Here is a 15,212-nt window from a genome sequence, read left to right on the forward strand (position 1 = left end):
TCGCCCTCCTCACATACCCACCCCCGCATGACAAAATGAGTTAGCAAGCAGATAACATTGAACTAATGCTGATTAGGCTAATGGAGTATGATATTTTGTTCCACCGTCGACACGTAGCTCATCAAGTTCGTGGCTGGCATGCCATTGTGTATAAGTGCAAAGTGTACTAAGAATGTAATGGACATTTCCACAATTATGCTGAACATAGAAAGCCTCCGTGCCATAGTTTAGAGAAATGAGAAAGGCACAATTGCACCGCTAGGTGGATTAAAACAGGATTTTTCATATAAGAATGCCCCACCCTAATGTCTATGTATAATGAACTATCCTGATTAACTTACATTACAAACGACAAATGAATTAAATAATGCTGCACAAATGAAAAGCAATTCCTTGTCTCACCCGTGCTGCTCTAATCCCGCGTGTAGTTTCAAACGACTCAATCATACTCCATTTACAAGTACATATTCATTCGATTGAGTGCCGTGTCTCTTGAAGTGTAATACCAAATGGTATACGTAGATTGGCTTGAAGCGTTAAAAAGTTGTCTACCTGACGGATATTGTACTTTCGCAGCTACATAATGGAAGGAAGTGCATTTTCTAACCACACTACTTGCCATTTATATTTACATCAGCGTTTCTCTTTACAACGGTGGAAAGAGGTAGCTCCCCAGGAAAAAAAAATCCCGCGGTATTTTTTCAACGCCAAGTTGCATGTATGTCGGTGTCACATTAGGGCTCACCAAAGAGACATTCCAGTTACTGCCGAAATCAGTTTTATATATAAAGAAAAATGAACAAGACTCAACAGTATCTTTGATCGGACATTTTCATCAGTTTTTAAAAAATCTATTGGGTCTAGTTAAACAATTTTCCGGGTTGATTTGAGATTATAATCAGTAGTTGATTAAAGCCCATTGATTGATTTGAAAATTAGATTAAATTAAATAAAACCGTCCAATCATTTCTTAGTATAAATACTATAAAAACACTTTGAGACATATCCCATGTATACTGCATCCTGATTATATTTAAGGCAGTTCTTCACTCGATCTGTAATACAAATGGCAAGGAAAATTGTTTTTCATTCAAACTGTTCTCACTCTCGATATTCTTGGTACACGTGTCTGCGACAAACTTTTCTGCACCGCTCAATGTACTATGAAGAATAAACTGAGATACATGCATATACCTACCTATGAAGCTTTTGTTCGCAAGACTAAAAATCGCCTTGTTTCGATTGATGCTGCATCAGAAATGTGCGAGAAGATGGTCCCAATAAAGAGCGAATCTTGGAAAAATATCATGTTTAGTTTAAATATTATATATGTAACATTCAAAGCTTGCTAAAGGTTGTAGATCTCGTCAAATGCAACACAAAACCACGTTTGATCAATTTAATATACGCTCAAAATCTTGATTTATAGCAAGAAAACCATTTTTAGGGATTTTCAGCACAAAAAACATTTCTACGCCGTCATTTTCCAACAGATTTTAAATTCCTAAAAGTGTTTGGGAAAGAAGAAAAAATGACCTTTCCAACGCTATGCTATGTTATGTACTTTTGTTGAAAATACTATGCGGTTTTAGGACAACAAAATGAAAGTACCCGTTATTTTGCTATTTTTTTCATTACAAATATGAAAATTGTTCTGTATTTTTATTAGGAAGCGTCTTTGTTTAAATAGAAATTTAGGGCGAACATTTATCTCCGCATCCAACGACCTATTTATGATCAAAATCGGTTGCAAAATGGCAGAGTTATTAATTTTTTTTCCAAATTAGAAACTTGCTCGCATGAACTTTTAAGGGGACAGTCTTATATAAAATTTTCAAAAAAATAGATTTTTTTTTGCTCGATAACGTATACATTCAAAAGTATGTGTGTAAGCTTTGGGCTTGAAATTTTTAAAAAATACGGAAAATATTATTATAGCATCTCATAGTGCGAGACAATATCTCACTTACCCCTTAAGAATTCATGCGAGCATGTTTCTAATCTGGAAAAAAAACTTTTCTTTTTTTTCAACCGAATTTGATGATAAATAGGTCGTTATGGTTGTTTTTATATTGTTGACCCAAAACCGCAAAGTATCTTTGACAAAAGAGCATTACATACCATATCGTTGGGAAGGTCATTTCTTCTTTTTCCAGAACTTAAAATTAAAATAGGTCAAAAAATGACCGCGCAGAAATTTTTCTAATGCCAAAAGCCCCGAGAGTTTAAACATTGTTTTGTTTTGCATTTGACGAGATCTACAACCTATACTAGGTCACTTGGAAAGTACAAAATCACTGTAGCACTGTGTAATTATTGCCACACTTTCGAAATTAACCAAATTTTGTCAAGTTTCTCTTTAGAGTGTATTATTAACCTCCGCTAAGTTTTTCAGTTGCTGGTGAGATTTTCTGTCGAGATGGGAGAAAATCAGCACACCGTTCGCGAAAAGATTATGTTTACCCATATGCAAAATCCCGACTTGTCGCATAGCACCTAGGGAATTCGTTTCAAAGGTTCCTCAACGGTTCCAGAAACGGACCACAAGTCAAGAACTAGACAAACACCTGGGACAATGCGTTAAAGAAACCGACAGAGCGCTAATTGTTCATTTCAAGTGGAATCTGAACATGTCGACGCGGGGCATGACAAAAAATTGATGTTTGATCGAAAGCTATTGGGCCATGAAGGGGAAGGACGAAATCACGAGGAAGTGCAAAAAAAAAAACTGAGAAAAACGTAGCGGAAACGACTGTACAGGCTCTGATGAAGGGCGTCAACTGCAAATGTTGAGCATTTTACTCAAACTCCTTCTAAAGTTTAAGCGACGTAAGTAAGCTGAAATAAATATACAGAACCACTGTAAAATTTAATTTCAATAGCTCAACAACTTTGATAACTATAGCAGATTTACCAATAAATTTAAAGTGTTGCAATAATTAAAGACATTAAGGGCATTCGAATTGAAATAACAGTTTTGAATATTAGGGGAATATGGGGTAAAACCCACCCCCTTGGCAAGCATGATTATAATTTATCCATAGAACAGAATTTAATTAATGATTGTTTAGCCAACATTTTCCTCTGTAGTCACAATCATTACGCTTTGCAAAATATTCAAAAACATGAAAAGTATTCAATTTTTCAAAATCATTAAAAATTACATTTTGAAAAATAGGCAGGGTTTTGCCCTGCCTATTTTTGACTGCATATCAAGAAGACTGGCAACTCTGTCCAGAATCGGGAGATAGCAACAGCAACGCCACTTGCGGGTAAAGGTGGTACTTCCCATAGTGATGCACACACACATATACACTTTTACATTAAGCTTCCTACCTTCCTCCAATAGAGGCGATGTAACGTGTGTCGCTTCTCGTTTGTATGGGGGAAGAAAAGAGATATCAGTCTTCTTAGACTATCAGCACCGGGCGTGGGTATAAGCAATTTACTAACCGTCATCATAACACGACACCGCACCGGCGGTTGGTAAACAGGTTGGGAAATGGAAACTTATCGCTTCGGTTTACAGCGAGTGTCTATATTTGGTAACTTCTTCCAACCGGCGCCAACGTTGCTATTCGCAGAAAGGAGGCAAAACAAAGGAAAATGTAAAAAATAGGATCTCGCGATAAATGTTATGTAGAAGTGTTCTGCGTAAATTTTGATTCGACGTAAATTTTGATTCGAGCTCAATAAACAAAATTATTGGTTGTGAAACAAGAAAATTAATTGATTGAATTCAATAAGGTTTTTTTAAAGTTTACAGAAATTAAAACAAAATTCTTGAAATTAAAAGTTTATTGTTGTTTTAATGAAAATATATTTTCAAACCTCGATTCGCACCAATTATTTTGTTGTTTGAAGCAATGAACAGTATTTGTTTGTATTCAATAACACATATTTTTGATTATGCTGTATGTTTCCTGCGTGGAAGTAAAAATGAGTGCATCGAAGCAGCTTGGATTGAACTGGACGATGGAGCATTATGTCAAGCTGGGCATGATGTGTCCCAGGATTCGATTGATGGGACAAATCAAAAAGCCAAAAGGCTTTTGTAGCGAAGCTTGAATCTCTCTTAAACTAATGGAATTAGAGATATTGACGTGTCGAACCAGCAGGATTATCCAATAATGAAACCTTTCAGCCCAGGGGCAAAGATGCTATCAAGAAGCGGAATTTCATTGGTTTTGAATCTTTTATCTTTGGAGGCCAATACGAAGACTAATGACAGTATCCAACGAAACCTTCAAGCTTTCGATTATTTCGTTCAATTTTTGCGGATAAACAAATATTGCCAATTAATTTTATGAGTTGGAATACACCAAGAAGTGGTTTTTGTCACTGTGAAGTCAACGGATGCTATGTTGATTATTAGGACATTACCAAGACAAAGGAATGCGATGAAAATAATCATGATGGCTATGGTTTCATAGGAAGTGGTAGCGATAAGGTGGCTTTAAAATTGATGTTCTGTCTGTGATTCCAACCCGTGAAAATCGCTGCGAACAAATGGTGGTGATTGTGGGGACTGTGGAAACTAAGATTCAAGAAAGAAAAAGCGTGATTTTTTCTCGCGCAAATGTTTTTAATTCCGGACCAAATATCACGACGATAATAGTTTGCCACACACTCTGTAGGGCTTGGTTCAGAAAAGGATACCTAAAAAGAAACGCTGGATTTAGTGGCTAATAGGTACGCATGGCCGGACACAGATCACACCTGTTACATCATCACCATCTAGTTTCATCCGGTGGTTCATTATATTTTCGAGGGATAATATTATGTTGTGGTATACTACCCATGATCGCATGTTTGCCCCGTTTTCTATGGGATTTCGTATCTTAATAGGACTGACTGATCATAGGCAGTATAGTGAAATGCATGAACGTGAATGCACATGAAATTCAATTCACTTAGTCTGTAAATAAGGGGAGGACGGGATTGGGCTGTTGGTATTTTAAATACATTTTAACATTTCTTATATTGCTCTTAGTAACAGTAACACGAAATGTTAATTAACTTTATAGTTAATTGTTGGAAAATAAAATTGATTGTTGCAACACGTTTATTATAAATTTACTAGAAGTATTCTACGTCGAACAATGTAGAAATGTCTTATAATTCTAGGATAACCACTTTCGTTATTAGTTACCATAGTTTTTGACTTACTCTGAGAATTTTATACCAACTGTGGATGCATGGATGTGGATTTGATGACCAATTTGGTAAGCAGCATACGTTACGTTCAAAAATGTTCGAACGTTCGACTGTTTAATTTACCTATGATTATGACCCGTGTCTGGGCATGCCAAACGTCAAAATATCCTTTGGCTTGTTCTAAGCACAAACAAACAGACATAACAATTCGAAGACTGATATGGGAAATACATCGATGATATTCAAAAGAGCAAATCGGAACATTACATAATTGTCGCTTCAGCTCATCGCATCGTAAAAAGCGATGCTCATGCATTTGACAGGCGAAGCTCTAATAGTATTTCAAATTGTTTGAGTTAAAATTGGAGACAAGTGTTCACCATATGATACAGTACGCTACCTCGAATTATAAAAAGATTCTTATCGCTGGCGCTAGAAATTTTGCACTACCCCACAGGACCGTTGTTTGAAATAAAGATTCCGTGTTATTTCTTTTGCCATACTGATAAATTGGAATCAAATTTATAATTTTAAACAATAACTCATTATTTGATTCCATCTTTGGAATTACCGTATCGACAACAAAATGTTGAATTCAGTTAATATACTGTATCAAATTGCCACAAATTCGGGTGTACCAATTTGACACGGGGTACGCACTAAATGTTTATGTCTTGATGTAGATGTAGTTGTAGTTAGTATTTTACCTCCAGCAATAAAACCGATTCTAATTAGGATTGGTTGTGTTATTGGCGCCGGAATACTACGGAGTTCAGCTTAGTCGGAAAATCAGTCGGAATGTTGGCTAGTTCTCATTTGCATTTCGGATCCAGTAACACAACCTAGGGGCAGATCACTTGTGATGCATTTTTAAAAATCAGCTAAATTAAATGCATTTCTTTCCATCGAAATAGAAATTAATAATGTATTTTGCGTTGCGTGTAAGACGTCAAAACCGTACAAAAAATTAGCCTTACATTCAACAAACGTCGAAAAAAGTGAATCAGCGTTTGTTAAACACACTTTTCTGCGAGAGAGTGCAAAGTTGGTGCAAAAATGGAAATTAAATGCATTTTTTCTAATTTGATGAAAATTCGTTATACATTTCTAGAGTGATCTGCCCCCAAAACACAACTGATTCTTGTTAGAATCGGTTGTGTCACTGCAGCCGGAATACGAATTAGACCCAGACAGAATTCCGGCTCATTTCCGATTGAACTTTACTGGGTGCACGGCACGCAAAGTCCATATACCGATAGCCGATAGTAGCGCCGGCTAGCGGCTAGTTGTTGCTTGCCTAAAATTGATAGTTATATTTTTACACATACAATCTGACTTGGATGTCATATATTAATAGTAAAAGAAAAACAACTTTTGGGATGGGTCATAATCCACATTGAGGAGAAATTCCGGAAAACTATTGTTGGTTCAGCGCAGTTCACAACAGTCACGAAAGAGTTGATGAAACTCCTTTTGTTCACGAGCACACCGTGTTTGGTGAATATTGGTTTGGAACCTCCCCTCAACGTGTATTTTGATAATTGTCTTTTAACCACAAATCTCCGATTAACATGGGGAACGTGCTATTTGAGCCAGTCGCTACTGATTCTTGATTCTAGTTCTAAGTTAGATGATATGATGAATCAACGTGCTCCATGTATCAACCTCGAAAAACCACGCAGTTTACTTCAGCAAATTAATATCATTATTGAAGCCACGCTTAAAGTGCTACACCACTTCATTATTTTTGTTTTACTGTATACTGTTCTGCCCAAATTGTACAGTAATGTTTCCATTTCGAGAGGGCCAACTATACTATCTACAGAATCTGTCTAAACGTCTATTATCTGAGATATGGTGGATTCTCACATAGAATAACGCGCAAATTTTCTCCCATGCGAATATATTTGACTGTAGCGTCCGAAAGATGTATGTCAGATGGCTTCCGCAAAATTTAGTAAAACCCAACTTTCTCTCTGGCTTTTCAGTATAGTATTATCCTCTTCAAAGCCTTCGTAATACATAAAAAACGAAAGTGTCTTCGAAACCGATCGTTCGTATAAACTGGTTCTGCAAAACAATCGTTGAATGGCCGAAAAACTTATTCCACCGCAAGTCTGTTTCCATTTATACACATGATCCTCTTCATTGCACTCCTGATTCGGAGCCGTCGTAGTATGTGCTTCAGACAATAACTGCCGGGCAAACCTTAGTTCATAGAAATCGTCGTCCGTCTCGAACCCATCAAATTTCTCAGAATTGTTTTATGTTAAAATTTTAGCATATTTGAACAAAAAAATGTCTTATTGAATTCAATTATACAATGTTTATTGCTTCAAACGGCAAAATTAATGGTACACACATTTTTTGCATTGAAACAACAATTAACTTTTAATTTCAATGAACATTTCCAGTTTGAATAAATTTGCAACCATTTCAATGAAATAATTTTTGGAAAAGAGAACGATACTTGTTACTGAAACGGTTTTGTTGAATTCAATAAATAAATGTATTTTCTCTCTAGTCAAATTTTTTTCACTGAATTAAATCCAAATAATTAAAAAAAACGATTTTTTATTGCATGATTGCAAAAAAATGTAACGTTACTATAATAACAGCTACCGGTGTGAAAACAGATTATTATTTTGGCAACCCATTTACCAACGACCGGTGCGAAAACGGGTGTCTAAATATATTATTATCGTTTAGCGTAATCAAAATACACACGCATTTGCTTACGCACCGGTGCTGATAGTCTTAATATGAAGTCTTCGGCAAAACGCTCCCGTGCGAGGGTAAAATGCACCACAACAACGTGTCATAATGCATTACAGCATGGTGGGATACAATGCACAACGTAGCAGAATGCTCGGTGAACAAGCAAGTAGTTTAATTCTCTGTCGGGATTTCACATAAGTGTGCCATTAAATCGTCTTAGGTTATGCAATTATAATGTTTTCATAACGATTTTTGCTATCGATTAAAAATCAGCAAGATCAAAGAAGAGGGCCTTTCGCCCCCGATGGAGCAAAAATATAAATCTAGTAAAAAGTGAATTATTTAAAAAATATATAGTGCAACATAATAACGAACAACGGTAAAATAGCACTGGAATGCTTATTACCCGAGTCACAATAATTACACAAGAAAAGCACATTATTGTTTTTTGTTTATATCTCGGGTTGTAATTTTGATATATGGTTGTGAAACTTTGGCAGTATGTTGCGTTGCGTAAGCATGGTACACTTCATATATTGCAGACTGATGACTCTCATTTCCAGCCAGACTACTTCAGGAGCATTGTTTGGGAATAACAATTGATCTAGTCCAAGCGAGAGTTTCGCGTGAGACCCACCATTGCAGGCTACGACCATCTTCACCATAGCTTGGGATACGAGAAAGGAAGTGTTGGTGTGGTACTTACTTAACGGAAGGCCCGACTCAGTGACACTCCCATAAGTACCACGGATTGGGTAGTGGGTGGGTTGTTAGTCAGGATTCGGCTTAAGTAAGAAATGCGATTGAGAATATATTTTTATGCATAAAGAGTTTGAATAGTTTATTGACTGAAGGATACGTCAATGTTCTATATGTAAAGGCGTTTAAACTCTGGGTAACCGTTTATCGGTTTATCGAGAGTATGTTTCATCGAAAACAACTTGAACTCCGGACAGCCGGCTGTTGGGAGTGTTGTCGACAATATAAAATGGACCATAAGCAATGGTATTGTGGACCATTCAAACATTATGCCACGCAAAGATTGCCCAATACTGACTAACTTTCTTTCATATTACCACGCACTTTATCCCCTTGGTCTAATACAAACCAAATGATTTCGGTTTTTCCTTTTTTGTAGGAGCACAATACTGCCGCTGCACGCAAAAGTGTCCATGTTCTATGGAATTTCCTATATACATGGTACAATCGTGCTTAAAACGGGCGATTGCGTCAAAGCACATGGTGTGTTCCGCATCCCATTTATGTCACTATTTGTCATAGCACTTCTCCCTAATAGCGTTGCAGAATTTATAAATGGTCCTTTATAGGTATTATTACAAGCATATTGAGATCCCGTAACTTGAAATTTTCCACCTCGTTCGAGTAAACGTTGCGATATTACAATGAAGACGCGAAACAGAAAAATATCGATGCTGCGTTCCTAAACGATATTAATATCATGCACGAATCAAACACACCCCGTCTCCAAATAGTACGTACTTATTCTTAGCTCAGTATAATTGATTGACCATTTAATGGACTAAAAGTAAGTATTAAATATGACAATAAACATATGTTCCTCGTGCTGAAATGATTGCCGCAAATTGGTAATTGGTTTTGAATTGTTCTTGCGAATTGTCAACCCTCATATATAATTCAAAAGTCATCATTCACTCAGACAAAATCATGCGTATTCCCCACGCGCATTAAAGACCCAGTGGATTCGTTTTCTAGTTGGTCAAAGAAACAGTAAACGAACAAATTAGTTTGCTCAGTCTAAAGAAATGTCAGCTCGATTGGCATCAACAGGCGGATACATGTTCCCTTACAATACCATCAAATCAAAGAACATTTAAAATTACATGCGACAGAATATGTGCAATTCAGAATATAACGAAATGAAGACGAAATTTTTCAAAAGGGCGTAGATGTTATTGTGTGTATTACTTTAAAAAAAATGTTCCATTACCCTCTTTTATACAGAAAAACTAAAAAAGTTATAGGGAATGAATACTTCTGTACGAAAAAATATACCCCGAAAAAAATGTGTCGTAAAAACAAATATTTGTGTTAATAATTTAGATCACAAAAAAAATTATTTTTTTTATATTTTGTCAACAAAAACCTAAAGAGCAAAGAAACATGTGATTGCATGATGGCGAACTTATCAGTAAAAATATTTTTCAAACAACTTTATGCATGTTTATAAATTTCATACTCATTGACAGACAAAACTGTTATTCTATTACAGAATATGGTTCTAAATGTCATTTCAAATCAAAATGTATTAAACAAAAATCTCATTGGAATTTTGTTCAAACAAAAACAATTAATACGTGAAATTGTGCCATTTTTAAAAGTTTATCGCGTTTCTCCATCATAACCTGTCAGTAATTTGTATTTGTATAAAAAACATTATACATTATACAAATACAAATACAAAAAAGAATCGGTCATCTAGAAAATCTTTATATTGCTTGTGGCACTAAAAACTGGATTCTAAGCGCAGTGCGCATTTACGATTCTTCTTTTAAATTCTTCTCATAGCCTGGTTAGTTCGACTGGTCTGTCTATGAAAGTACCATCTCTATCACTTGAAATACATGTGTTTTGACAGCGCGCAGTTTGAAAGTGCGGAGTCCAGGTTGGTGGGAAGTGCGCAATATACTTATACAGCGTTCAGGGAGATATCGTGTTCCCCGCGAACGCTATATACCCCATAAAAAATTTGACAGCTCATAAATTTACCAGTCGACCGACGAAATCGGGTGCTTCGAGGTCGACAGATTAATTAACCGACTAAGTTGGGTTTCGTGAACAATTTTTGTCGCCATATCAATGGCCAGATTTATTCTGTGTGAATCTGGTTCCAGTTTTAAACTACCAACTAACACTAGTTTACAAATATTGGGTTCTTAAACTTCATTAAAAAATGTATTTTCTAAGTCAATTTTGGGTCGCAGAGCACGAAAATCATATCCATTTTCTTTTTCAAAGTCAAGTCAATTTTTTTCAAAGAAGCATTTTCAAGATTTCTTTGAAAAAGGTGTTTTTGGGCACTATTTTAGTTATTTGTCAATATCTTGTTCAAATAGGATCCGATCGAAACAGTTCGAAAGGTATTGATGTGCCCTTTCAGAAAATGTATAATATGCGTAGATCAAATCTCGACAAACATATGATTACGGCTTAAAAGCCAACTGTCAAAATTCTTTTTGAAAAGAAATTTCAGAGAAACTGTTACCCGCCAACCACAGATGTTAGTAAACAAAAGAAAAAAGTTTTTTTTTTATAATAAATCAAGGACAGAAGAAAATTCTTTAAGAATCTAATGAGATTAATAATCTTTTTGCTTAAATTTTAATCCAATGGTCACAAAAGTCGGATGAAAAATGTAGATGGTATGAAGCACTGACTGAAAATTGTAACTTTTTATTTTTCGCGCAATCATACTTTCGGCTGAAATAATCTTCTATACTTGATAGTTATTGTTTGTGTTGGGTACTGTCTTCTCGAGCTTGCATCCATCTATCCTGCGGCATTCGAATGGTTTTGGATATTTCATTGTACAACTAAGTGCTCTTTTTAAAATGTGGAAATATCGTTGGAAAAGTTTTGTTTTGTCTATGGTGAGTACATATTTTACGAATTAAAGGAATTTTAACCTTCTGCTTCAACAGGCTTCACAGCAGATTCTCAGTTTACAGAATATTACGTAGCTAGTGCTACGATCCCACTGAGACTCCTTCTCGATTATTTCGAATATTTGACGACTGGCTTATGAGATCAGTGCTACACGCTCTAAACCGCCGCACCAGGGCTGGGTCTACTAAAATCATAAAATTTCCATTTCGCTCAATGTGCCATAGCATCAACATTTTCCATCCGATGTTAGCGATATTAGGCTTAAAATTAACGTAAACATATTATTTGTCATCTTAGATTCTAAAAGGTCCAAAAAAAATTTTTTTTCAGTAAAAAAAATCATTTAAAAATGAGTAACCTTTAAAAATGGTCAAAAATGCCCTTTTTTAAACTTTGGTCGCTTGCAGCTCTAAAAATTTTACATATGATCGACACTTATTATATGTTTTTGGAAAGGGCATCTCGGCACCTTTTAACTTGCATATTGACAAAATTAATTGAAGGATTTTGACACGAAATATTGACTAAAAACTACAAAAAGTGCTCAAAAAAATTGAGAAAATCACAAATTCGCTTCTTTGAACAAAAAAATGAATATTGTTTTCGTGTTCAGCGACCCAAAATTAGTCTAATAAAATACTTTTTCTTGAAGTTTCATTTTTCTTGTAAACTAGTGTAATCGATCGACTTAATTGATTGAAATAGACCGATTTGAACAGATTCATTATCGTTTTTACATTTTCTCCCACTTTCAAGCCGAATGGCTGATCATTTAATTAGATCATATATTCAATTCGCTGGAAGCAGTCTCTTTCCGCATTGGGAGCGTTGCTGGCGATGATCCTGTCTCCTCATGTCTACGATATTTCGGGACTAATCTCCAGAATGTATCTCCCGATTATTTGTCATCGAACGAAACCAGAGAAATTGTATTTTATTTCATTAATCACAAACTTTTCAGCCCCACCACCATCAATTTCAGATTTTAATTTTAGTTGATCTTATAAGCAAATAAAATTGTATGTACACAAATCCGAAACTCATCGGATCTCTCTCAAACTAAACTTGTAAAGCTATCAAGTTTCAAGGAATGTGAGACAAACATTATCTTGAAGAAAGAAATATTTAAATTTACAAAATTTTAACTATTTGAGGAATTATTAAGTGACCGTAGGTTCTGGATAAATTCGTGCTTAGGTTCACAATGATAATATTGAAGTGTATACGCGATAGGATATCCTGATGGTGATAGGGTCCAAGCTGCTTTAAAAATCAAACTGTTAATTTTCGGAAATATTCAATAAACTATCAAGTTTTTATAAAACTAGTATTCTTTATTGCTTCTCTAGTGGTTTTCTTACAAAGAATTCCTTCGTAGCCTATACAACAGTGTTTTCAATGTGTCTTATTTATCTACTCAATATCCCGACTATCTTTCTAAATGTGTTTAAAACCATTTGTTACAAGAATCGTATTTACAATGTTGACTTCCTATTACAATTTTTCCCTGGAAGAAAAAAAAGTTGGAAACAGTTTATTCAGATCTTGTTCTACTGCCGCTATTTGCAAACACGCTCAGTTTTCATATTATTTTTCAAACACACATCACTAACCGAAAGGAATAAAAATGGACTAATAAGTTCGACCTTATTAAATGTTTTGTAGAAGTATTTTTTAATATTCTTGATTGATATAAGAAATAAATATCTAATTCTTGAGGGTTTAGGTAACTTAACGAATTATTGCCACTGGTTACTTGAACTACCTTGCAGATCGTTCGATTATTTTGTTTACGTATTCGATTTCAACTGGTGAACTGGCGTCTACGGTGAACTGATTTCATCGTTTTGACTAGATTGTTGTTGTGGTGGTGTGAATGTTGGTGTCATCTAATTATCCGAATTTGTTTTTCATCCTACTGGTTAAAAAAATCTGGGTTTTACAGTATTACAGAATTGTAATATATCCAGGTGATGTGTGTTAGTACTACGATTTTCTTTCAGTTGGTGTACGAAACGTCATCTTGTTTAACTTTCGCTATAGAAAATTCGTCTAATCCTATAAAAAATCTTATTCAGCACCTAAAAATTCATCACCATCTTTCCTTCGATCACAACTAGTACAAAAAACAGCGACGATGAAAGGTGAACGACTGGGTACTTTCTATAACGTCCCCTGGTCGGTTATCCCAACTCACACATCCCAATTAATCACATCTAGAACTGTCCACTGGTATTTACAAGTACACTTTGCGTCATGTTCCCCGAAGCTCCCTGTAGCATAAAGGTGGTCACTATTGGCCTTCTGTTCTAGGGAGCAGTGTTCACCAATTCCTAAGAAACTAGTCTTTTGAAACCAGCTCGATCGTGACCGAGCTTAAGCTCCTCATAAAGCGAAGGGTTAACTTCAGTCGCCATGGGTACTACTGAATTGTCCTGTCCGAGGCCGGTAGTGGCTGTCCCGTTGGCAGAGTGCAACGATTCTTGCCGCCAGTCGGTAGTGGATTGTCCAGAAACAGCAGGGATCTGGAATGGCATTAAAAAGCATCTTTTATATCACAATTGAATACTCGAAACACATTGCTGGAGATTGTAATAGCAAAACCACAAGATTCACACTTCTAGTATAAAAGTACAAACGCACACCCTTTTCACCTACCTGTACATGTTCTACATTCATCTCCCGGAGGTAGCTAGGATTTTCGAAAGCCACTCCTCCGTTGGCCTGTTTCTGGCCAATTTTTCGCTTCTTCATTACCACCAGCGCTGCGATTGCCAGCACGATGGCCAGTATACCGGCGATGATTCCGCTGACCACGCCGGCATTTGATGCCTGTGAAGCTGATGTGATATGGTTATCACCTAGAGTGAATCGTAGCGGTTCCGATAGGACTGATGCACCAAAATGATTTCCGGCTTTGATTACCAACTCGTACATTACGTTCGGTTTCAGTCCTTCGAGTTTAGTGCTGGTTTCCTGCGCATCCAGCCGACTCGTTCCGAGTCCGCTGATAACGTTGGAAAAATTCTCCGTCACTGGTTCCATATCATGCCAGAACAACCGGTACCCTTCGACGGTGTGAGGGTTCTTGGTTGGCGGATCCCACCTGAAAATTAACGAGTACATTAATTGAAAGAACCAATAAATTTATTAAAACATTCACTTGATGATTGCTTCTTCGTCGTTCAAAACCTGCACTTGGAGGTTCTGTGGTGGTCCTGGTAGACGTTCACGATTCTCCTGGAAACATCCGACAATTGTTCTAGTGTGTTGCAAGGCACAGATTCCTGGTGGATTGATCGGCTCTCCCCGGCACCAATTCAAACAACGTCGAGGAATATCCTTCGAAGCGCAGCACCCGCGATGGTCTGATCCATCAGCGGCACACTTCATCAGCTTGTCAAAGTCTACCAAGCATTCCGGACGATCGATTACACTCTCGATATCAATGTAGAACGAGCATGCACTCATGCAAGCAGAAGATACATTTTGTGCTACGCAACATTCGGATATGTTAGAAGAGGCAGCTGTGTTACGAATTCGCACTGATACAGCACGGGTAGATGAACCGAGAGCATTTTCTGCATGGCAGAAGTAGTCGCCGACTTCCTGTCCTGTTAGTTTGTTGATCGTCAGGGTCATCGTGTAAAGCGAAGAGTCCTGTTAAAAAATTTGTTTCAGAGAATACACCT

The 15,212-nt window shown here is 36.4% G+C and overlaps 1 protein-coding gene across 14 annotated transcripts in view; it reads right to left on the reverse strand.

Annotated features, from left to right (window-relative positions):
- Positions 1 to 12,833: 12,833 nt before the first annotated feature.
- The window catches only part of LOC131690386 (Ig-like and fibronectin type-III domain-containing protein 1), a 555,083-nt gene continuing 552,704 nt past the window's right edge, over positions 12,834 to 15,212 (reverse strand). For all 14 annotated transcript variants that reach the window (XM_058976105.1, XM_058976110.1, XM_058976101.1 and 11 more), the window contains 3 exons: positions 14,684 to 15,180; positions 14,179 to 14,626; positions 12,834 to 14,045 (listed from right to left, as the gene is read on the reverse strand). In XM_058976105.1, the coding sequence (XP_058832088.1) occupies positions 13,854 to 14,045; positions 14,179 to 14,626; positions 14,684 to 15,180 (1,137 nt within the window). In that variant the 3' untranslated portion in view covers positions 12,834 to 13,853. The remainder of the gene's footprint in view (positions 14,046 to 14,178; positions 14,627 to 14,683; positions 15,181 to 15,212) is intronic.

Source organism: Topomyia yanbarensis, chromosome 3 (genome assembly GCF_030247195.1).
Source record: "Topomyia yanbarensis strain Yona2022 chromosome 3, ASM3024719v1, whole genome shotgun sequence".
Lineage (NCBI taxonomy): Eukaryota > Metazoa > Arthropoda > Insecta > Diptera > Culicidae > Topomyia > Topomyia yanbarensis.